Below are 25,162 nucleotides of genomic sequence, written 5' to 3' on the forward strand. Positions count from 1 at the left end.
AGTGCAATATAAAAAAAAAAATTTCTGTGGGCCACCAAACATTTTCTCGTGGCCCACCAGTTGGTGACCGCTATCATATTGCATCCAGCTAAGTTAAAGGTCGGAGAAGTTTGATTTGATATGGACAGCTATATCCTTTGGGGGTTTATGTGCTGAGGACTATATATGCTGGCAATAAACCGGAACTAATATCTGTACAAAATTACTCTTTCTCCTATTCCTTTTCTTCCCAGGAAAGATAGTTCATATGGCTAAAAATTGTCCATCTTTTTAACAGTGTGGGAAAATCAGAAATCCTTCTTGGGATACAACTTGGGAATCAAATGTCTATACCTTAAAAGAATTCTCATTGTGTATTCAAGCCTGATTCATTCCACATCACAAAGAGATGCAATTTGTGACTGCTTTTTCAGAGTCTAACTGAAATTATGAAAGCTGCTTCCCACTCATGCTGACAGGCCTTGTTAACAGCCTCTGCTTGCTCAAGACAAAGCAGGGAACAACCTAAGCAGGAGGTTAGGACCTCCAAAGTAGGACCTTCTGTCCAAACGGACGGGGAGAAAAGCAAGTTAACAATAAGGTAAAGGTTCCCTTCGCACATAGGTGCTAGTCGTTCCCGACTCTAGGGGGCAGTGCTCATCTCCATTTCACAGCCGAAGAACCAGCGCTGTCCAAAGACATCTCAGTGGTCATGTGTCCGGCGTGACTCAGCGCCAAAGGCGCATGGAACGCTCTTCCCTTCCCACCAAAGGCGGTCCCTATTTTTCTACTTGCATTTTTTACGTGCTTTCCAACTGCTAGGTTGGCAGAAGCTGGGACTAGTAGCAGTTAGACTTATATACTGCTTCATAGGGTTTCAGCCCTCTCTAAGCGGTTTACAGAGTCAGCATATTGCCCCCAACAACAATCCGGGTCCTCATTTCACCCACCTCGGAAGGATGGAAGGCTGAGTCAACCCTGAGCCGGTGAGATTTGAACCGCTGAAGTGCAGATAACAGTCAGCTGAAGTGGCCTGCAGTACTGCACCCTAACCACTGCGCCTAGTGCCTTACGTGGCACTAGGGATTGGAACCACTGAACTGCCGATCTTTCTGACTGACAAGCTCAGCGTCTCAGCTACTGAGCCATCGCGTGCCGTAAGTTAACAATAACGCCCCCAAATAAGCCAAAAGAACCCATTGGTCAATCGAGTGAAGGATGTATTTCAATTAGCCTTCTGTCTTACCTGTACAACCAGCGGCTTCCGCAGGTGCCTGCTGCGTAATTTTCTTGGCTTTGGCAAGAAAAAATCCGATTGCATCTAAAGAGAAACAGCAGTTCATGACACAGCATTCTGATACTCTAACAAGACCACTGATGCACTTGTATACTGTTGCTCTTTAATTCTAGTGTAAAAATAGGACAAGCTGAATATATTGATAGATAGTAGAAATACACCGAAAGGGAGGAGTAGAGGGATAGAAGAAAGAGGGGTAGAGAGGGTGGGAGAGAGGATGGGAGGGAGGGCGAGAAGGAAGGGAGGGAGTGTATCGGGAGAGAGGAGTGATAGAGGGGGAGGGGAAGTAGGGTAGAGGGGAATGTTGGAGGGAAGAAGGAAAGTTGGAGGGGGGCGAAAGAAAGAGGTGTATGGAGGGTCGAAGTGGTATATTGGGTTTGTATTTCGGGGGGTATTGTTGACAAGAGGGATGGCTGTGTTTATTGTTTAATGTTATATGGCCCCGGTTATGCACAGTATATATGTGACTGTACGAAATGAAATGGAAAATAAAACATATTTACACCAAAAAAAAAAGAAAAAAGATCACTGATGCTTGGCTTGTTGCATGAAGGGAACTTCCAGAAGCTCAGGACTAAGGTGTCCCCCACATTGATTTCGCGTCTCTTGTGGCAAAGATTCTGTGGTTCTACATCAGTGTTTCTCAACCTTGGCCAACTTGAAGTCCGGTGGACTTCAACTCCCAGAATTCCCCAGCCAGCTGTGCTGGCTGGGGGATTCTGGGAGTTGAAGTCCACCGGACTTCAAGTTGGCCAAGGTTGAGAAACACTGTTCTACATAATTTATATAAGCGAATATGAAACGTGTCCAATTAATTTGGTAGAAGAAAAAGAGCAGAGTAATAGCAACGCTGCTAAGACTTATATACCGCTTTCGCAGTGCTTTTTACAGCCCTCTCTAAGTGCTTTACAACCGTTGCAGCATCCCCACTGAAATGTGAACAGAATTCACACACTTGGCAACTGGCTTATATTTATGACGGTCGCAGGGTCATGCAGCAATAGCACTTAGACTTATATACCGCTTCACAGTGCTTTACAGTCCTTTCTAAGCGGTTTACAGAGTCAGCCTGTTGCCCCCAACAATCTGGGTTTTCCAATTACCGACCTCGGAAGGATGGAAGGCTGAGTCAACCTTGAGCCTGGTGAGATTTGAACTGCTGAACTGCCGCTAGCAGTCAGCAGAAGCAGCCTGCAGTGCTGCACTCTAACCACGGTGCTACCTTGGCTCCATATTCTGCTGCAAAACATCAGAATCAGATATTCCGAAACAGTGGAAAGGCTCTTCCCTCCTAAAAGCAGGGAGTAACCCCTCAGGGAGATGGGCGGCAAATACATTTAACAAACAAACAAACTTGATTTCAGTGTGTGTGGTTCAACCTTGAAAGTGAGAAGTGGGACTTCAAAATGTGTTCTGATGATGGAGAAAACAGGAAAATAACAGTAGAGGAAGAAGCGGCCAGTGTGATTCCTCATTGGCTGGAATTCTGTCTTCCTTCTTTCCCAAATTTTGTGTAAATCTGAGATTTTTTTTTTTTGGCTCATTCCCAACGACACAGTAGTTAAGTCATAACATATAAAGGACATAAAATGCCATGAAATCTTAACAGCGTGACCAAGGCTCAGACCTGGAACTGATAGTTGCTTACCGTGTTTCCCCCAAAATAAGACAAGGGTCTTATTTTCTTTTGACCCCCCGAAAGAAGTGCTTGGCCTTATTTTCGGGGAGGTATTATTTTCGAGGTGCAGGAAGCCCCTTAAACTCGGCCCACGGGTCAGCTAATCCAGAGAGGGCCAGAAGTTCTCTCTCTGTTTCTGGCACTCTTGCCACTCCTAGCGTCACTGGGCCTACCGCCACTAAGAGAAGAAGGGGCATGGTAGCTAGGGTTTTTGGGAATGGCCTCTGCATGGATGGCAGTTGCATGTGGGGTTTGTTTCCCCCGTCCCCCCTGGAAATGGCGGGAATCGGCTACGCATGCGGTTAAATATTTTAGGGGAGGCCTTATTTTTGGGGAGGCCTTATTTTAGTGTATGCGCTCAAAAGTCTGATTGGGCTTATTATCCAGGGAGGTCTTATTTTCAGGGAAACGGGTTAACTTTGCCAGCTACGAGGAAGTCTGGGTTGGTTGTCTCCGAATGTTACATTTCCACATTTTAACACTCACACTGATGGTATCCAAGCACTGGCGGAAACTCAGGTCGGCTTCTTTGTTTTGCAAGAAAAGCTTCCCGTGCCTGCTGTTGGGTGGGAGGGTTGTGGGAATGGCGAAGAGGCCACCGTCGGCATCAGGGTTGCTGGAACTTGAAGAACTAGCCACTAAGAGGGGTTTAGAAGGATTTCGGAAACCTGACAGGAAACGACAAAAGACATTAAGGATTGATTTACAGAGAAGGGTAAAGCCACGGAGGACGTTTATTAAGAAAAGTCTTGGAAGTAGACAAGACCTAAAATGACACCTAACATCGAAAAAGCACAACCAAGAATGTTCAAACTGCTGGAGGAGCTGCTGATTCTGTTCCACAGAGGAATTATTGAGTCTGTCATCTGCACCTCTATAACTGTCTGGTTTGGTTCTGCAACCCAACAAGACAGACAAAGATTTCAGAGGATAATCAGAACTGCAGAAAAAAACAATTACCGCCAACCTGTCTTCCATTGAGGACCTGGACACTGCAGGAGTCAAAAAGAGGGCTGGGAAAATATCTACAGACCCCTCACATCCTAGGCATAAATTCTTTCAACTCCTACCCTCAAAACGACGCTATAGGGCACTGCACACCAGAACAACTAGACACAAGGACAGATTTTCCCCCGAACGCCATAATTCTGCTAAACAAATAATTCCCACAACAGTCAAGCCATTCACTGGCTGCATTATTATTACTATTAGTTTTCTCATCGTTCCTATCTGCAGGACTGTAACTTTGTTGCTTGTATCCTTACGATTTATATTGATATTGATTGCTTCCTGATTGGTTCATTGTACCCTCTGACTATCATTAAGTGTTGTACCTTATGATTCGTGACGAATGTATTTTGTCTTTTTACGTACACTGAGAGTATATGCACCAAAGACAAATTCCTTGTGTGTCCAATCACACTTGGCCAATAAAGAATTCTATTCTATTCTAATTCTATCCTATCCTAATTCCATATATTCTATCCTATCCTAATTCCATATATTTTATTCTATTCTATTCTATCCACTTGGCCAATAAAGAATTCTGTTCTGTTCTAACTAGCCACCAAGAGGGTTTTAAAGGATTTCAGAAACCTAACAGGAAACAATAAAGACATTAAGGGTTGATTTACGGAAAAGGACAGTCAAGGCCGGATTTTTATTCGGAAAAGTCTCGGACGTTTTTCCATAAACCTGTATGGATCTGGAAGGTGTGAATTACATCACAAGGAAACAGAGAAATGAATGAGTGCAACCTCCCTAACTAAGGCAGTGTTTCTCAACTGTGGCAACTTGAAGATGCGTGGACTTCAACTCCCAGAATTCCTCCAGCTGCCTGGGGGAATTCTGGGATTTGAAGTCCACACATCTTTTCAAGTTGCCACGGTTAAGAAACACTGCTCTAGGAGATCCCCCGCCCCAAAGGTGCTTTTCCAAAAGGCTTTCTTGTTAATATTTCTTTGAAAACGTTTCGCTTCTCATCCAAGAAGGCTTCTTCGGTTCTTCTCTCGGAGAACTGACAAATCTGCAGCTCGCTGCAAGTTGCTGAATTCCAAACCACGGAACGATTTCCTCCAACCCCAAACTTGAAAATGGCTGTTGTGACTACATTGCCCCATCGAAGAATGCATTCGAGAGATCCCAAAATCTGGACATTTCCTAGGCACAGAATTTAGAAGGGAGGGAGGGGCACGTTAGCAACCAAAATGGCGGCTCTGGGCAGAACGCGGCAGGGAGAAAGGCCTGGGCCGATTCAGGGCTTCACCTCCTGCCTCTCCGTTTAGAAGAGATCTGCAATAACACTGCGATCCTTCCTTGCCGTCTGAGATAAGCGAGGACGCTCTCTCCCGCCTAGTCAGGGGCCTGGGAGGCAGATGGCCCACAGGGCGAGCTATGGGCCTAAGCCCTCACGCTCCAGCCCAAGCTAACAGCTTCAGAATACTATTCCTGTCCCATTCACAGCATAAGGAAAGAAATCAATTAATTCTTCAACCAATCATTAAATCAGCAAAGTGCTCAGGATACACACGATGACACGATTGTCCATGAAGTGGACTGAGTCGGAAAGCTGGGTAAGGCTAGCAACAAGGGGCGTGTCTTAACTAACCTTTATCAAACTCAGTCCAATCAGAAGGCAGATAATGTCAACGCAAGTATGGATGCTATCTCCACCTCTATTGAGAATCCGGACATTTCCTAGGCACAGAATTTTGAAGGGGGGGGGGGGCACGTCTATGTGGACATGGCACAGAGCAGACAAGTTTTCTGCAAGAATGACTCACCTGAGGAGTTGGGAGTGGCACCGGGGGAAAAGGTCTTCTTATGAACAGCAGGTTGGTTGCGAGCACAGCCCGGGCTCCTGGTGCTAATGGTAATCACCTTCCCGGGAGGGGTCAAAGCATGCTCCTCTTGAGTTGGCTTGATGGGGGAGGTTGCAACGGAATTCGTTTCGGGGATCTAGAAAGGAATTGCAGGATGCTTCAAACCATCATCATGGTCAACAACTTCTTCATCATCATCATCGCATGTTAAAGAGCAGATATTCCAAAGAACATTCGGAACTACCGTGGTGGGACAGGACAGTGGTTAATTCACTTGTGGTCTAGCCCAGAGGTCACCAGCCTTTCAGACCTCAGGGACCACTAAATTCATAATTTTAAATCTCGTGGATCACTAATATGAATTAGTAATGGGATGGGGTCCTTCAGGCATTTAGCTTGGCTGCCTGTTAGCGGAGAGAATATCTCCAGCTCGGCTGAAGTTTCGCACACCGCTCACTGAAGCGTCTGGATTCCCAGGGAGGGAGGGAAGGGCTGTAGCTACTAAACAGGCAGCCAAGCTAAGTGCCTGAAGGACCCCATCCCATCAGTGAGCGGGAGTAATTGCTTCAGCAGGCCGTATCTGGCCCAGAGGCCGTATTTTCAGGATCCCTGATTAAGTGCAATATAAAAGAATGCAAAGATTTTTCTGCGGACCACCAAAATTTTCTCACAGACTAACCAGTGGTCCACGGACCACCAGTTGGTGACCGCTGGTGTAGCCCAGGGGTCCAGTAACATTTGCTTTATGTCAAGGGCTGCAGAATTTTGAAAATCTTTTAAAGGCTACCCTAGAAACCCAGCAAGCCTCATAAAAACTTTGGTGCGCCCACCCAAAATTGATCATTACATTTATACATTTACATATGTACGAGAATCTACATGTTATCATCAGTTTTGGTTATTGCACACATATCTACATACATATGCCTACCTAAAATTGATCTCTTACAATCATAATTTGGGGCTGTAGCAAAATTGCAAAAGTGGAAATGAGGTAGGTGCGACAAAAGTCACATGAATTTTGGCTGAGCTACTGCAGTGCTTGGCAACAGAATTGCCATTCCCAATTCTGGTTGTTAAGCGGGGATTATGTCTAACTAAAAAAAAATGATGAAAATTCTCCTTGTTCTGTCTTTTTTTCTTTTACTTTTTTTTTAAGTGGCACTGAATGCAATGTTATTAACTGTCGCAAATATGCTTAAAAAGAAGATCAAAATTATTCCGAATAAATCTAATTCCTAAAGTCATTCTTTCAGAAGAGAGACGCAAGCAGAGGAGGGAAGCTGCAAGCCAGTTGCAAAAGATTTAAACATCCACATCTGGATAACCGGGAAAGATGGAGGTTACCTTCAGCCAAACTCATTCGCAGGATCTGTTACAATGACTTAAGCAGTGGCAACACAGTCCAATCTAGGGCGCTAATGAGTCCAAACAGATACCATATTTTTGGGAGTATAAGACACACATTTCTTCCCCTAAAAGAGGCTGAAAATTTGGGTGCGTCTTATACACCAAATTTAGTCCCATCCACCTGCTGGCCACCACCCTTCGGCCTCTGGGAGTCACATTTTAGACCTTCTCCAGGCTGTAGTTCCCTCCGTGGATTACCTTTTTGGCCTCTGCACCTCACGTTTTCAACCTCTGAACACTCCGTTTGAGACCCGTTCAAGGCTGCGGGGATCGCCAGAGCACATAGTGTTTTCAGCCTCCACATGCCCCATTTTTGGCCTCCGCGCATCGCATTTTTTGGGTCTCTACACGCTCCGTTTTTGGCCTCTGTGCGTCATATTTTCAGTGGCAATGTGCTTTCGGTGACCCCCCCCCCAACCTTGAGTGGGTCTCAAACGGAGCGTTTGGAGGCTGAAAATGTGAGCCGCAGAGGCCAAAATGGCGACCCAGAACAGCTGCTGCCTTTTCTGACTGGTTCCATGCTTCACCCGCTGTACTCACTCCCTTGCAATGATCAGCTGCATTTTTGAAGCGGTGTATCAGCCCCAATGAGATGCGTGTGAGCAAAGCTCACAATCAGCGAACCTGTTGCTAAAGTTCACCTCTTGGAACAGCTGATTGGGGGTATTCACCCGCCAATCATCTGCTCCTGCTGAATCAGGCTAATGTACTGAAGCTGACCAGGCTGTTTGCTAAGGACGCTAGCCAGCTAAATACTGATGGATGCTGGTAGGCAGAGGCAGAATTTTTTTTCTCCTCATTTTCCTCCCCCCAAACTAAGGTGCCTCTTATACTCCGGAGCGACTTATACTCCCGAAAAAATAGGGTACTTACTGGTTTGGGGTTCACTTCAGAAGAGATGAGTTTCAAGAGGCAATTGAGGAGTTTCTGTTTGTGGAAAGTGGCCGATGGAGGAACAGATTTCGGTTCGGCGATGGGCTCCCCGGCATCCTGGGTTTCCTGCCCCAGGACTGCCAGCCAATCGTATTCTAGCTGCAGTTTGTTCGGCTTGCCCATCATGAGGTAGACTTCAGCCAAGGTAAGGCTTTCAGAGGTCCGCAAGCTCCACCCCTTCTCCCGCACTTGCTGTGCGAGGCGGCTGGGGTCGTCTTTGACAGGCTTTGCGGCCGTCTGTCCCTGAGCTGGAGGCGGTGGAGGAGGAGGAGGTGGTGGTGGCAGTGAGGGGTTGAGCTTCTCCTGAGAATCCTCCATTACTACATCGGGAAGCTCCTTCACGCACGGTTCCGCTTGAAGTCCGGAGCAGGGGAAGGCCTGAGTTTCAGAAGTGGACGGACCAACACTGAGCAAATCCACCCTGCTGCTTGCCAGCTGTGGGGGACTGCGGCTGCCGGTCTCCATGCCGCCAGGGAAACCACCCGCGGGAGAAGAACTTTCCGGAAAGGCCACCACCTCTTTTCTATCCAGCTTCTCGGCACAGAGACACTTCTCAGGGACAATCAGATCATGGCAGGACTTCATGTAACGAGGGAAGGGATCAAGCAGGGAGAACTCTTCCAAATCCGGTGGGAGATCGCCGCAACTGCACTTGCCACTGCTGCTGGCGTCTACCGTGGCGGGCACCACCACTCTGCTCTCAGCCACCAGGACGGACTTCTCCAGGCTCCCGCTTGGGTCCTGAAGCCCAGCGGGCGGCTTGTTGAGATGGCTGGTGATGCCAAGGTCCGAGGATGCGCCTTCGGTGAGCCCAGTTTCGACGGAGCAGTCGTCCGGGTTCGCGACGGGATCAAGGATCAACTGAGGCGTTCTGCTCACTTCTGCCATTGTTTCGGGCTTGGTTCCACCCTTGCTTTCTGCCCCCCGTGAGTATTTCACCTGTCCTCTGGCTGTCCCCTGACCGCTCTGTATGCCCAGGATTTGGGCAGGGGGCAACAGGTGGACATCCTTTGTACTCTGCTTGCAGCGGCCCGATTCCTGCCAATGCACTGTGCAGAAAGCTTTGGAGTGTACCACGCGGGCAACCCCGGGGAGGGGTGTCAGCGTGCAGTTCTCCCCCGGGAAGAGATGGAACGTCGTTTTCTCTTCGGAATAGCTGCTGCCGGCTTCAGCATCTCTGCAATCTTGCAGCTGCCGCTCGGCTAGTGTTTTCCTCTATATGAAGGAGGTTTAGGAAGACAGGTGTGGAGAAGCAAAAAAGAGGCAGGCCGTACCTGTAAATATTTCCACGGAAACCCCAAACAAGTCCTTTTGGCATTTTGTTGGATGCCCTGAAGAGAGGAGGGCTAACTAGTGAGACTGCAAAATGCAAAGAACTGGGAAAGAAACCCTTGTTCTAAATGGAAGAGACAGATTAATGAACATTAGTACAGATAGCCCTCAACTTACAACAGTCCGTTCAGCGGCCGTTCAAAGTTACGATAGCACCGAAAAAGGTGAACTATGACCGTTTTTTACACTTACAACCGTTGCAGCATCCCCACTGAAATGTGAACAGAATTCACACACTTGGCAACTGGCTTATATTTATGACGGTCGCAGGGTCACGTAGCAATAGCACTTAAACTTATATACTGCTTCACAGTGCTTCACAGTCCTTTCTAAGTGGTTTACAGAGTCAGCCTCTTGCCCCCAACAATCTGGGTCCTCATTTGACCCGCCTCGGAAGGATGGAAGGCTGAGTCAACCTTGAGCCTGGTGAGAATCGAACTGCCAAATTGCAGGCAGCTGGCAGTCAGCAGAAAGTAGCCTGCAATACTGCACTCTAACCATTGTGCCATCTGGGCTCTAGATGTTCTTTTGCGACCTTCTCACGTGTGACGTCAATAGGGAAGACAGTTTCACTCAACAACCCTCTTACTAACTTAACAGCTGCAGTGATTCCCTTAGCAACTGTGGCAAGAAAGGTCGTACAATGGGCCAAAACTCACTTAATAACTGTCCCACTTGGGAACAGAAATTATTGGCTCAATTGTGGTTGTGAAGTGGAGGATTACCTGTAATGTTAAAAATGCCAATTCTTGGAACAAGGAAGAAACTAATTGAAACAGTCTCTAAAACCCCCCAAAAAGACATTCTGAGGTTCTTTTGAGCCGTTTCTTTTATTTTACCTCTACGACAGACAAAAATCTTGCCAAATTAAAACTGACTACTTGCACTATTAAACAGATACTCTGGGAACTATTAGGCAGGAGCTGTCTTCCTCTCATTCCTCCCACACGAACTGTCTAACCGCCATGTCTCTTGATCCTTTGGAATGTAGCCCCTCCCTCTCGGGAATCCAGTCTACATTCCATCCCACTAACTTCTGCATCAGGGAAAGGATACGATACGCACTTCGTGGAGAGCCCATTTCTGTTTCAGGAATTCAATGAGGCTGGATACCTTCCGATGCAGCTCCACAATCATTCTGTCAAGTCACGGAAGAAAGAAAAGTAGAATTAGAAAATGAGGGGTATTGTTAGCAAGGGAACTTAAAGCCTCCCTAGATAAGATAAACAAAGTAAACATCACCCTCCCCCATACCTACCCACAACCCAACCTAGGATTCTATTACTCCCATTTTTACTTCACTGGAAGTAGAGTGAAAATAAAACAGCAGCATAAAACAGCAGCACAGGATAGTACAACTTTTTGTCCTCACATGGCCGCACGCATGCGCATGTGACACACACACACACCTGCGCCCCCCCGGCAGAGACCCAAAAATCAGCTGGCCGGTGGGAGGCACGCACGCATGTGCGGTGCAGCTGACCTGAGTGACGGCTCACATGCCATGGGTTCGCCATCACAGGGGGTGCCTTAAACATCTATTTTAACAGGAAGAGCGGGGGAAAAAATAAATCCCACAATCTTTTCCTCTTCTTGTTTTTAATGGCTTAAATCACGGTGGATTCGATTTAAATCAAGTTGATATAAATCATAATTTTAAAGAGGAACTGCCACCTTGGCTGCGAAATTGTGTGAATGCATCAACGCGTCGCATATTATCTCAGCTTGCAGAGCCTGGATTCACTGAACGAGTTTACCAAAAATATAAATATGGCAGAATGGACAGCCTCGTGCTGCATAACTAAGCTCCATTTCATGCTGAATAAATTAAATTATTAATGTATCTTAAATGGAGAAAACTATATTTAGATTTTTATTCCAAAAGCATTCCATTAAAATAAATTTGATAAAGATTAAAAAATCGAATTAAAAAAATCTGATTTAAATTTTAAAAATTCCAATTTTTAAAAAAAATCCATCGATTTTTATCCACCTTGGCTCGAATACTTTGTAGAACATGCCAACAACATCCCCAATTCCCTGCTCAAACGAGACAGCCACTTGATTTTGCTTGCTGCTGTGAACCCAATTTCAAGGCTCCAGGTTCTATCCATCCACCTCCCACAGCCAGCCTTTGAAGTACCTGAGTCGTGGGTTCTGGGCCAGACTCTGCACACGAGCCCAGGCGTGGTTATTCCGTGGCTGCAGTTCCACGGGGACCTTCAGGGGAAGACGCACAGGCTTCTGATCTTCCTCATCACTTATACCTACAGGACACAGCAGAAGGGATGCTTAAAATCCTACCTACGAGCCCAGGTAAGCAAAATACTCAGAGAAATCACATATCAAGAGAACCTGTAGGTAATCCTTGACTTACGACCACAGTTGAGCCCAAATTTCTGTTGCTAAGCCAGACAGTTGTTAAGTGAGCTTTGCCTCATTTTGTTGTGGCCCGCCGGGGGCCAGCAGAGCATGGGCCAGTCCTGGGGGCTGAGGAAAGCTCAGACGAGGGTGAGCATTGAACAGGGAGCATCCCCAGGCTGGGTGTGGCCCCTCGGGGGGTCTTCCTCCCTGCCAGCTGCGCCAAGCAGTTTTTCCTGCCCAGAATTTACGACGTACCATCTGGATCGCAGAGCTTCTTCAGAGCCCTGCACATGGGGGCCTTGATGCGAAGGTTCCTGCCTTTGTAGCGAACCGTTGTAGCTCTAAAAGGAATATTAAAAAGGGGTGAGATGCTTGAAGATTTATTTTACTTGATTTATTTATATCTCGCCTTTATTATTTTTACAAGTAACTCAAGCAAGCAAAAACATACAGCACACCCTCCCTATTTTTCCCACAATAATGACAACTACTCTGTGAGGTGCAGTGGGCTCAGAGAGTGTGGCAGGCCCAAAGTCACCCGCCTGGTTTTCGTGGCTAAGACAGAAGCAGAACTCCCACTATATTCTGGTGAGGGGCCCAAAGTTACACAGCTAGTTTTCATGGTTCCACCACAAAAGCGCGCTCGACAAAAGCGCGTACGTGACGTCATCACAGCGCGACGAAAACATCGCGGTGAGCGGTAAATTTAAAATTAAAGCGAAAACCTTACCCTAACCCCCCCAAACCTAACCCTAAACCTAACCCTTAACCTAACGCTAAACCTAACCCTAACGCTTGACGTAAGCCTAAACCTAACCCTAACCCTTAACCTAACCCTAATCCTAATCCTAACCCTTACCTTTATGTGAATCGGCTTGCTTTAATTTTATTTTAATTTCAATTTAATTTATTTTTAATTTTTTTCGTCGCGCTGCTGATGTCAGGTACGCGCTTTCATCGAGCGCGCTTTTGTCGACCGCGGTTTTGACGGGTCACGAGTTTTCATGTATAAGGTGGGACTAGAACTCACCATCTCCTGGTGACTGGCCCAAAGTCATTTACTGGCTTTCATGCCTAAAGCAGAACTAGAACTCATTATCTCCTGATGAGGGGCACAAAGTCACCCAGCTGGTTGTCATAGCTAAGGTGGGACTAGAACTCACAATCTTTTGCTTTCTACCCCGGTGCCTTAACCACTAGACGCCACCAGGAAAGTAGAAAAATCTTTGGGATGGGCACAATCTATTCCCTTCCAGTAGCATTTGTCTTCATAGGGTCCAAATCGAGGACCATTTTTCTCATTGAAAATCTCAAGCAAGTCATTCGTTCATTCTTGACGATCACATGAATGTAATTAGTATTTAGATGAATAATAAAAGTTACCCCACTCCAAAAGATTTTAGGCAGCTTACAACGTGCAAAATATACCGAAACAGTTCCGTCAGTCACTAGACAAGAGTGCAAGGTAACAAACATCTGTTCTGTGCAGGAGGGGGCTTTAAAAATTTCATCAACGGATTCTCTGCCCGGTTGCTGGGTGGGTGTGGCCATGGTGGGCATGGCCTAGTCGGCCTCCTGCATCAGGGGTGTTCGTGTGTGTGTGTGTGCATTTTTGCCATCCCTAGGCTCCAGAGGCTTTTCTTGAGCCTCTGGGATGGCGAAAATGGCCTCCCCTGGACTCTGGAGGCCAGAAACAGGCATGTTTCAGACTTCCAGACATTTCCCACCCTCCCTGAGCCTCTGCACGGGCCCTGCACTTACCTCACATCCAAAATGGGCCGCGTGGAGACTCCTGGGAGGGGTGCGGCCAGCCAGGGGTCGGATTTGGAGGTTCTCTGAACCGGCCATAATAGCAATAGCAGTTAGACTTATATACTGCTTCATAGGGCTTTCAGCCCTCTCTAAGCGGTTTACAGAGTCAGCATATTGCCCCCAACAACAATCCGGGTCCTCATTTTACCCACCTCGGAAGGATGGAAGGCTGAGTCAACCCTAAGCCGGTGAGATTTGAACAGCCGAACTGCAGAACTGCAGTCAGCTGAAGTAGCCTGCAGTGGTGCATTTAACCACTGCGCCACCTCGGCTCTTATATTAGCTAAGGATTTTCCCAAACCTGGGAAGACCCGTAGCAGCCCACCCCTGGTTCTGTGGATTTTTAACATGTAAGAAGGACAGATGTAAAAAGATAGCAATCATCCAATCTGGGTCAGTCACAGGGTTTTGTCTTCCGAGCTTTCAGACTCCTACTCATCTTCAGAGAACTTCTGTCTCCTCGGAAAACTTGGAAGGCCAAACCTCTGGTGCTGGTGACCGACCCAGATTGAATTCTGCAACATTATCCTGGGACACGTATGTTCGCCTTCATTCGGGACAGCAATCATGATTGAGAAAAAAATACTCACCCAGCTTGGATAAGCTCATTGAGTTTAGTGGCGTTTTTGTCATCCATACCTTTAAAGAATATTGGGGGGAAAAAAGAATAATGGGCAGAATATCAAAAATGACACATGACTACACAAAATAGTTAACAGGCCTAGGACCATCTTTATCACCACAAAATTGTTGTTCCTGGAGGGGGGGGGGAGGATATTATTTTAATTAAACATCAACAGATCAAGATTCTTCGTGTTATTCTAGAAAAAGCATTTTAGGCCTCAAACGTATACCATTTAATTGGTATACGCAAGCAGCCGAAATAATAATGATGAATTGGTCAAATAATCAAGCTGAAATAATAACAATGAATTTGTGCAGATAATAATGATGAATCTGTCTAGTAACCCAGAGAGAATAATTTTGTGTCTCTTTAGGCTGGACTGAGTTGGAAAACTGAACCAGTCCAGTCAGAGGAGGCGTGGCCAGCAATTTGCATAACCCAGTCTCTAGGCTAATGGACAAAGTTAACCCATGCTTGGATTCCCCAAGCAGTGCACAGGAATTAGACAAAGATATGTTGCAAAATCAAACACGGACACAGACCCTTTTTTGAAACAACCACAGGCAACCTTCCTTCGACATAAGACGAAGTTCCTCAAAGAAGTCATTATCCAGCGAGATATGTAAAAGGTCCTACATCAAGCCTTTCCTAATTGGCCCAAAGAATAGGATTGGATAGGACAGAATACAGAATAGAATAGGATATTAGAGTAGAGAATAGAATAGTAGAGTAGAGTAGAGAATAATAATAGAATGGTTTGTGTTGGGAGAGCTTGGAGGTCTTCTAGTCCAACCCCCTGCTTAGGCAGGAAACCCTACATCTCTTCAGACAGATGGCTATCCAACATCTTCTTAAAGACTTCCAGTGTTGGGGCATTCCCAACTTCTGGAGGCAAGTTCTTCCACTGATTCATTGTTCTAACTGTCAGGAAATTTCTCCTTAATTCTCAGTTGCTTCCCTCCTCCATTAGTTTCCATCCATTGGTTCCTGTCTTGCCTTTCAGGTGATTTGGAGAATAGATTGAACCCCGTCTTCTTTGTGGCTCTTTTCATTCAACTAGACATACCCAATTCCAGCAGGAATCAGGAAGTAAGGAATAAACATTGGAAGTAAGGAATAAACATCCCTTACTTCCAATGATCAACTAGGACAAGTTGTATTTGCTAATATAGATCAGAGTGTGCGATAAAACCGAAATACAAATATTGTATGGTCACTTTAGATGAGACAAATTGGATACTGAGATAATTGGGTTTTATTTTTTCTTAAAAAAAAAAAGCTACTCAGAATGCATTTTAGTTTTCATTCCTAATCTGTAGTCAGATATGATCCCTGCTTTCAATTCCGCAGAAGTCGTCCTGCGTAGTCCTTACATCCTTCTGCTAGGCAAGGACGAGCAGATTTCTCATTGTTTGTGAAACGACACCCACAAATAGCAGATGCTTCCTGGCGTGCTTTCTGCTTCCTTCTACTCTGCATGAAAGAGCAAAACTGCAGATGATGCTTGGAAATCTCTCCCACACAAAGCCAGAGAAATGCATGCTGCAGAGCGATGTGCAAAATGCGGTAGAGGGAAGACTTAAGACACATCTGGCAAAATGGTTGGGAAGTGGTTTTCCACGGCAGCTGAGAGAGAAGCTTTCCACACTTTCTAATTTCATGGCATCGAAAAACAGAATACTCACAGCCCCCAATCTTCTTTCTGAGCTCCCCATAACAAATTAAGCCATAAAGCTCGAGGGAGGATTTTTTCAGCCCTTGAGAAAACACTGCAAAAGAAAGAAAAACACAGGTGTTCACGGAAAAGAATGTATCACAAATTTGCACGTGAATGGATTAAACTGAGAGCATCCTTTGATTTAAAAAGAATCTAGCAGGCAAATACTGACATTTATTTCAACATTACCTGATCCAGATAGGTCTCTCTGTAATTAATATTAATTTATTTTCAATAAGGGGATACATTTCATAGCTGGTTAGGATGACATTGGCACCTAAACCAGTGGTTAAATTCAAAATTTTTTACTACTGGTTCTGTGGGCGTGGCTTGGTGGACATGGCAGGGGAAGGATACTGCAAAATCCCCATTCCCTCTCCACTCCAGGGGAAGGATACTGTAAAATCCCCATTCCCACCCTACTCTGGGGCCAGCCAGAGGTGGTATTTGCCGGTTCTCTGGACTACTCAAAATTTCCACTACCGGTTCTCCAGAACCTGCTGGATTTCACCCCTGACGTAAACCCACATTTATCTTTTGCAATATTCTGATGATTCAAGGTATAAAAAATGCCACGTTTCTATAGAACTCTTCTATCCTCATACTGTTTTTTACTTTATGCATTGCATGACAACTGAAGAAGCATGGTGGCTCACGAAGGTAGAACACTGGGCTGATGATCGGGAGCCTTGCATTTGAGACCCATTGCTGCTGCGGGGTGGGTGAGCTCGTTGTGGGTTGCAGGCGGTATGCCCCGGTTCGGGCATTTCCGGTGCCTGTCAGAAGTACCGGGAACCATTCCGGTACTGTGCTCCGGAGGGCCCACCTGCCCTCCTTACTGTATGTTCTTCGGCACTTCCACGCATGGAGCGTACAGCACCTGCGCGGCACTCTGTTGAGCAGCTGGAGCATTGCAGGTGGTAAGGACGCATGCGCGCGTGTGCGTACATTCATGTGGTGGACGCCGGGCTCTGTTGCACCGTACTGGTTGCACCGGGATCCGGAACCCACCGCTGGTGAGCTCCCATCACATGCTCTGGCTCTCACTGACCCAGCGGTTTGAAAGCAATTGACTGCGAGTAGATAAATGGGTACCACTTTGAGGAGTAACTTCATGGGGATGCATGAACTGGGTGTCTCCCAAGCAACAGAGATGTCACCAGCCAAGCCTCCACCATGGAAGCACCGTACTAATACAAGGAGTCCTTGACTTACAAAAGCTTGTTGAGTGACCATTCAAAGTTCCGAAGTTGAAAAAAGCAGCTCATGACCATTCTTTCACACATGACCATTGCAGCATCCCATCCCTATGGAGACATGATTTACGTTTGGATGCTTGACAGCTAACCCACGTTTATGACGGTCGCAGTGTCCTGGAGTCATGTGATCCCCTTTTGCAACCTTCTGACAAGGAAAGTCAATGGGGAAACCGGATTTCACTTAAGAGCCGTGTTGCTAATTGAAGAACTGCAGTGATTCGCTTGTTACCACAAAGTAGGACTTGACCTGGGGTGCCTCACATTGCAACATTGGTCAAAAGGGCCCAGCAGAGATGATACGACCTGAGACTTCTCAGGAAACGACAACTGAAGGAAAAACTGCTGGTGACCTTCTACCGCTGCACCATAGAAGGTATTTTAATTTACTGCGCCTGTGTGTGGTTTGCCAATTGGACAGTGGCAGATAAGGCTCCACTCCAGAGGGTCAACATCATTGCCCAGAGGATCATGGGTTGCCCCCTCCCCTCTTTGGCAGAGTTTGATAGCTCCCGCTGCCTTAAGAAAGTTCAAAACATCCTTGAAGATCCATCTCATCCTGGACACCCTTTTTTTAACTACCGTATTTATCGGCGTATAACACGCACCGGCGTATAACACGCATCCCCCATTTTAACACAAAAATTTGAGTAAAAATTTTTTTCATTAAAAATAAATGACTTGGAAGCTCGGAACTTAATGTTGGATTAAAATTTATAACATTAGAACATGAATTATAACATTAACTCCTCTTAAAAGGCAAATATGAAATGAAAAAACACCTCTTTGAGCAAAAAGTTATTTCCATTTTCTTCCTTATATAATATTTTCTGTTTCAACATAAAGTGCCTTCCTTCCTTCCCTCCCTCCCATCCCTTTCTTTATGTTTTCTTCATGCTTTCTTTTCTTTTTCCTCTGCTCTTTTTAAATCCCCCCCCTTCTTCTCCTCCTCTACATTTAGGTTGGATTAGTTTGTACAACGGCCATCAAACTTCTGAAGTAAAAATAAATAAATAAATCATATTTAAGAAGAAGAAGAAAAAGGAAGACGTTTTTAGTTAAGTCAAACGTTTTAATAAAAGTTTCATCTTTTAAGATTTGTCCAACACATCCAATTGTAACCTTAACAGTAAAGAATATCACCCCAGCTGCTAAAGGTTCAACCAGTCTGAGAACCATTGAAAAGACAACAGTGCAAAATCCAAAAGACACAACTTCCTCACCGCCATTGCTTTGGTACCAAATCTTTGAGGAAGGGGCTCCAGAAAGAAGGAGGAGGAGGAGGAGGAGGAGGAGGAGGAGGAGGGAACCAAAGAGAGGCTTTTACCGAGTCTGCGCCCCACAGCCAGGACCGTCCTTGCGCCTCCAGCCGCGTTTCTTCCCCGCAAAGCCCTTCGGGCAACCCGAGAGTTCCGCTTGACGCCAGAAGGGCTTTGCAGGAAGAAACGCCGCGTTTCTTGTGTGTGTGTGTGTGTGTGTGTGTGTGTGTGTCTGTCTGTCTGTCTGTCTGTCTCCGCCATCCCCAACCTCTACACCTTGCAGGACTGCTGCGCCTTTGAGAAGCCGGGGTGGGGGGGAGAGGGGGACGGGAACGACGCCTAACCCCCACCCACACAACCCGGTCCCCGGGAATGCCGCTCCCGCCGTTCAGAAACCGAGGGGGAGAAAAGTTCAAAAGCCGCCGGAGCCAGCTGGAAAAGGAGCGACTTTCCCCATTAGCCGGCGCCCTCCGCCAATCCGCAACGGCCTCGCAAATTAAAAACCGAAGGAAGGCGGCGAGCTCAGCCAAGCGCGGCCAGGCAGCCAGCGGCGCGCACCGGCTTCCCCGCGCAGGGAACTTCTCCGGCGGCTGGGGGGAGGCCGTCAAGCGGAACTCTCGGGTTGCCCGAAGGGCTTTGCAGGAAGAAACGCGGCGTTTCTTCCTGCAAAGCCCTTCTGGCGTCAAGCGGAACTCTCGGCAACCCGAGAGTTCCGCTTGACGGCCTCCCCCCAGCCGCCGGAGAAGTTCCCTGCGCGGGGAAGCCGGTGCGCGCCGCTGGCTGCCTGGCCGCGCTTGGCTGAGCTCGCCGCCTTCCTTCGGTTTTTAATTTGCGAGGCCGTTGCGGATTGGCGGAGGGCGCCGGCTAATGGGGAAAGTCGCTCCTTTTCCAGCTGGCTCCGGCGGCTTTTGAACTTTTCTCCCCCTCGGTTTCTGAACGGCGGGAGCGGCATTCCCGGGGACCGGGTTGTGTGGGTGGGGGTTAGGCGTCGTTCCCGTCCCCCTCTCCCCCCCACCCCGGCTTCTCAAAGGCGCAGCAGTCCTGCAAGGTGTAGAGGTTGGGGATGGCGGAGACAGACAGACAGACACACACACACACACACAAGAAACGCCGCGTTTCTTCCTGCAAAGCCCTTCTGGCGTCAAGCGGAACTCTCGGGTTGCCCGAAGGGCTTTGCAGGAAGAAACGCGGCTGGAGGCGCCAGGACGGTCCTGGCTGTGGGGCGCAGACTCGGTAAAAGCTCTCTTTGGTTCCCTCCTCCTCCCCCTCCTTCCACAGTTTGTGTGACGCTGCCGCCAGGCTGAGATCGGCGTATAACACGCAGGCAGGGTTTAAGCTTCCAATTTTAGTTTTAAAACTGCGTGTTATACGCCGATAAATACGGTATTTCCCTCTGGGAGACGGTACAGGATAACAAAAACAAGGACAAACAGGCTGAAAAACAGCTTCCATCCCAGGGCAGTAATGCTGAATTCTATGGTATACTTCAATATTAATGCAATATCGGGTTTTCAATTTCAATCACATAGCATGTGAAGGATGCGCCTTTGTGTTTTTATTTTTATAGTTATAATGTAGACTGAAGATGGCATTTAATTGCATTGTACGAGGTGCAATGACAATAAAGTAAACTGAACTAAACAAACGTGGTTAGAAAAGTGGTCAAATAGGGCAAAACTCCATTGGATGGAGGCCTGGTTGCTCTGGGCAAATCCTAAACATTCCTTACAACCCCCTATCTACCACCGGTCAAATCCAAAGATAAACTACGCTTGTTGCGTCGTTCAGAGAAGCCAAGCTAACCTTTCGGGGTGTGCTCACCATTATCAAAGTCAATGTATTTGGAAATCTTGTGCCAAGTGCGATAATAGAAGTGCCGGACCTGCTCCTTGTTCTTCACCATGCTTGCGGGCTTGCTTTTCTTCTTGTACTTCAGGGCAATATTGTTCTGAATCGCTTCAAAGTCTTTGCCGTGCTGGGAGGAAAAAAATATATGCAAATATTACAAGGTGAGAAGTGGGGCAGCAGGAATAACTGGATGACACACACTTCCCAGAGTTGGGTCAAACGCTCGCCGGCTTTTGGGAAGCGTGTGCGTTCTCGCATCATACCGCCGGACAGTTTGATATCTAAATTTACGGGAGATTTCCTGCAGAGTCGACAAATGGCTGTACAGACTAGAGACGAACGCGGATGTGCTGGACAGACAAGGGAAGTCAATCAGGACGAAGGCGGCTATGCCGGGTGGACTGGGGAGACGGCCAATGGTTGGGATGAAGTGGTTTTGCTGGACAGACTGGGGAACCAGCTGGGACAAGGACGGCTATGCCGGACAGACCAGGGGAGTCAGCCTAGCCATTCGCTATCCTCTGAAGGCTAATGTGGAGCTGGAGACTTTACTGTAAAATTTCCAGAATCCAACAAATAACTCTGTCTTTCTCCTAAGAGCACTCTTCCACGCCTCTCTTCTGAGCAAAGACTGAGTCAAACTGGGGCACACACAGTCAAAGGAGGCGTGACCAGAAGACTAAGGGATTCACTTAGCAACAGTCGTGAGTTGCTTAACAACCTGCACTTGGCAACTCACATTTATCTATGATAGCTGCAGCATCCCAGAGTGTGCTGTGATCACCATTTGCGACCTTCCAAGCTAGGCTTCTGACCAGCAAAATCAATGAGAAACCCAGGATTCACTTAATGACTGTGTGATTCCCTTAAAAACTGCAGTAACTCACTTAACCCTGGCAAAATTGGGATGACTCACTTAACAACCATCTTGGGCACAAGTCATTTAATGCATAAAATTCTGAGCCAGTTACCAAGCATCCAAATTTTGGACACGTGACCAAGGGGGACGCTGCATCGGTCGGTCGCTAAATGTGAAAAACGGCTGTAAGTCACCTTATAAGGCAGTGCCGTTGCAACTTCAAATGGTCACTAAATGAACTCCCGTGAGTCGAGGACTATCTGTTTCCCAGCGTTTCGAAGCACCCACCTCATAGAGGCCTTCAAAGAAGGTATTCTTGTCCTCCGTGCTCCAGGATTCCCACTGACGCCTCACTTTCTTGCCTTCCTCTTTTTCTCCGGTGGATGTGCTCAAGTTCCTGGAACCTGATTTTGAATTGCCGGCTGGGGTGCTGGACGGGATTCCTGAGGAGTTGCCAGATGACGCCCCGCCATTATCGGCACCTTGAGGAGAGGAAAAAGAAAGGGTCAGCCCAACAAAACCCCACCAACCGTAGCACAGATATTGGATGCTGGAGTTATTGTTCGTTTTAGATGGCTTTTCACAAGGCAGCCAGAAAGCAGGATATAAAAACTCTTTAAAAAAAACTTAGCCTAAAAAATGCATTTACCGTATATTTTCAAGTGTAAGACGCACCTTCCGGCCCCTAAAAGTGGGTGAAAAATTAGGTGTGTCTTATAGACTGAATAGGGGTGTTTCGGGCCACCCAAACTCTCCACGCATTGCGTTTTCACCCTCCCCAGCCCAAAGAAGCATGCTGCAGTGCTCCGCACATCCCATTTTTGCAAAAAAACAGTCCGTTTTTGGGCTCCCAAACCCTCCACGCATTGCGTTTCTGCCCTCTCAGGCCCCCAAAAGCACTCTGCAGACCAGAAACGGGCCTGTATTTGGCAAAAATGGACCACGCAGAGCACTGCAGAGTGCTTCTGGGGGTCTGGGAGGGCGAAAACACAACGCATGCGAGGTCAAAAACTACTTTTTTTCTGTTTTCTTCCTGTAAATTTAGATGCGTCTTATAGTCCGAAAAAATACGATATTTATGACATGTATATCATCATCATCTTTTAACGGTCCCATAATCCTTTGCAGGGTGGAGTCTGGTGAACTGAATGGAGCTACCAGAGTGTTTATTGGCCAGCTGCCCTTCCTGTTGTCAATGAGGAGTTTTGTTCAGCTGATATATTCTCATTGTGCCCGGAGAGAGAAATATTCGCCTCTACCGAGGATCGAACTCAGTCTCCAAATTGTGAGGCGAGAGCTCTGCCACTAGGCCACTCCTATTTATGAGATGTATATCCCAGGATGAAATTTCACCTGTGTTGCTTTGAGGGCATAACCCAAGATGCCACGCCACACACAGAGATGAAATGATGGTGGACCGCTGCCATCATTGTCTTTTGATAGGGCGTGCCATTGCACAAACGCATTTGGCATAGCACAGGGCGGAGAAAGGAACGAGATGGGGTGTTGAAAGACCGAAGACTCCGGAAGGAGCAAGAAAAGATTTGGGCCTCTGTGGAGACTGCGGGGTGAAACCAGGGCAATTAAAGAGTATCCGTAGCCCGTAATTAATTACATAGGAAATCAAGACTCATCCGCTGCACTTATGGAAATCACCTTATAAGCCACCCTTTGCCAGCAACACCAATGCAAGTCTCGCTGAACAAGCTACAGGAATGGGGTGTTGTAACTTGTTTGCTGCAAATTAACAAAGTTTTTTAAGCAGAGTTGTAGCCATCTTCCACCGACAGGCAGATACATGCAATTTTTAAAAAAAAATCCACGTAGTGTGTTGAGCATCCTCAAGTATTCTGAAAGCTCCTATTTAAATGAGTTCTTCTGTCACCATTCAAATGAATTAAACAGGTGGGAGAACAAGCCAATACATTGTAGGTCACAAGGAGATAAAAGTTACCTGAAATGGATTCTGACAAAAGTAGACACGTTCTACTAAAGAGATATCGAGGCTATTTTACACAGGTTCACCTATAAGTTAATCACTGCGGGTAGTCCTCAACTTACAACCTCCATAGAGCCCAAAATTTATGTTGCTTAGCAAGACAGAAATTGCTACGTGAGATTTGCCCCCGTTTTATGATTTTTCTTGCCAGGGTTCTCAAGCAAATCATTGCAGTGGTTATGTCGGGAACATGGTCGTTAAGTGAACCTGGCTGCCCCATCGACTTTGCTGGCCAGAAGGTCGCAAAACGTAACAACGTGAGCTGCGGGACACAGCGACGGCCAGAAATACAAGCCAGTTGCCAAGCGTCCACAGTTCGATCACGTGGCCACTTATGGCCGCAACAGTCACAAGTGTGAAAAAAGGTCGTAAGTCTCTTTTTTAAGTGCTGTTATAACTTTGGACGGTCACTAAGCAGAGTGTTGTTAAGTCGAGGGGGTACCTGTATTGTTTTCTTTTGGGGGGGCTTAGGAGTCCACAACACAGGCTGCTGAAAACAACTTCATGTTGGAGTAGGCATACTCCATGTTGCATTGTTTACTAGCGCTTAAGTCACTTACTGTCAGCACTCCTCCAATGAATAATTAGGAAAGAAAACCACGAGACTCCATTGATAGAAATCAAGTGTACTTTTACTAATTATAAATGATCAGAAGCGTAGCAAAGTGAAGACTGATTATTTAGGCGCGAAAGCAAATGATATATAGAATAACCCATTCCCCATCCCTTGGCATCCTAGTTACAGTCCAATCATAATTCTCCCAAGTGTCAGGTGCGAGATAACTTCGAAAGGCATCACCAAGATGGAATGTCGGTGCCGTTGGCCTTGGCGAGAAACCTCCTCCGCATGCACAGTAAGACAGGCAGCAGAAACTCCAGAATCTTCCTCCAGCACAATTAGTAGTCCCCTCCCAAATACCATGCCCCCCCTCCCCGTTTCAATAGCAGCCGAAGCAGCAGCAAAGCAGAGGCTGACACTTACCTAGTGACAACCAAATGGGTCAACATTACAGAGAAATTCCCATGCATCCATGCTGGCAAAACAGTGTGATAAAACTGGCAGGGAAGATTCCTCACGGAAAGAGGTCAAACCAGGTGACAAATCATTTACAGGTATTACTACAGCTTTGGGGAGTCCCTTATCTAGGCATCGCAACAGACTCTACGTGGAGGTGTAGGAAGCAGCTCTGAAGAGAGTAGATCTGGTGAATGAGGCATGGCTCTTTCTCAACCTATTGATGTGATTGATCTGCAAAGAATATTAGGTATTAAACTTCTCTACCTTCTGGTGTGCCCTACAGTTGGCCTCCGGTGCTGAAGAATCAGGGTCTCTCCACTGGTGAGAAATGTCAAGAGGGCAGCATCAAGGAAATGCAATTGTCTATTTAAACTAAAAGTAAAGTTTCCCCTCGCACATATGTGCTAGTCGTTCCCGACTCTGGGGGGCGGTGCTCATCTCCGTTTCGTAGCCGAAAAGACCGCACTGTCTGAAGATGTCTCCGTGGTCATGTGGCCGGCATGACTAAATGCCAAAGTGCAGAGTGAGCTCCCGTTACTTGTCCCAGCTTCTGCCAACCTAGCAGTTTGAAAGCATGTAAAAAATGCAACTAAAAAACTAGGGACCACCTTTGGTGGGAAAGTAACAGTGTTCCGTGCGCCTTCGGCATTGAGTCATGCCGGCCACATGACCACGGAGACGTCTTCTGACAATGCTGGCTCTTCGGCTTTGAAACGGAGATGAGCACCGCCCCCTAGAGTCGGGAACGACTAGCACATATGCGCAAGGGAAACCTTTACCTTATAGATACAGAGTTCTGCCAAGTTGGTTATAAAAAAAAATTGGTACAATCTCAGTTGTGCCCCCGAGGGCACAACCCAAGTCAATAATGGAAATAAATAGTAAAGTAAAGGGTATTTATTTGTAATAGCCACCTTGCCCGGCCTATAAGCTAGTATGAATGTGAGAATAAAC

At 46.8% G+C, this 25,162-nt stretch overlaps 1 protein-coding gene across 2 annotated transcripts in view; it reads right to left on the reverse strand.

The window, feature by feature from the left end:
* Positions 1–25,162, reverse strand: part of CRAMP1 (cramped chromatin regulator 1) — a 46,394-nt gene that overhangs the window by 10,835 nt on the left and 10,397 nt on the right. For both annotated transcript variants that reach the window (XM_087729207.1, XM_087729206.1), the window contains exons 3-13: positions 21,480–21,673; positions 20,306–20,459; positions 15,938–16,021; positions 14,218–14,266; positions 12,071–12,156; positions 11,595–11,718; positions 10,508–10,589; positions 8,060–9,334; positions 5,738–5,912; positions 3,441–3,622; positions 1,226–1,300 (exon numbers count right to left, since the gene is read on the reverse strand). In XM_087729207.1, coding sequence (XP_087585333.1) covers positions 1,226–1,300; positions 3,441–3,622; positions 5,738–5,912; positions 8,060–9,334; positions 10,508–10,589; positions 11,595–11,718; positions 12,071–12,156; positions 14,218–14,266; positions 15,938–16,021; positions 20,306–20,459; positions 21,480–21,673 — 2,480 coding nt within the window. The remainder of the gene's footprint in view (positions 1–1,225; positions 1,301–3,440; positions 3,623–5,737; positions 5,913–8,059; positions 9,335–10,507; positions 10,590–11,594; positions 11,719–12,070; positions 12,157–14,217; positions 14,267–15,937; positions 16,022–20,305; positions 20,460–21,479; positions 21,674–25,162) is intronic.

Source organism: Thamnophis sirtalis, unplaced genomic scaffold, assembly GCF_051295495.1.
Source record: "Thamnophis sirtalis isolate CommonGarterSnake01/CBP01778 unplaced genomic scaffold, rThaSir2_p1.2 scaffold_14, whole genome shotgun sequence".
NCBI classification, from domain to species: domain Eukaryota; kingdom Metazoa; phylum Chordata; class Lepidosauria; order Squamata; family Natricidae; genus Thamnophis; species Thamnophis sirtalis.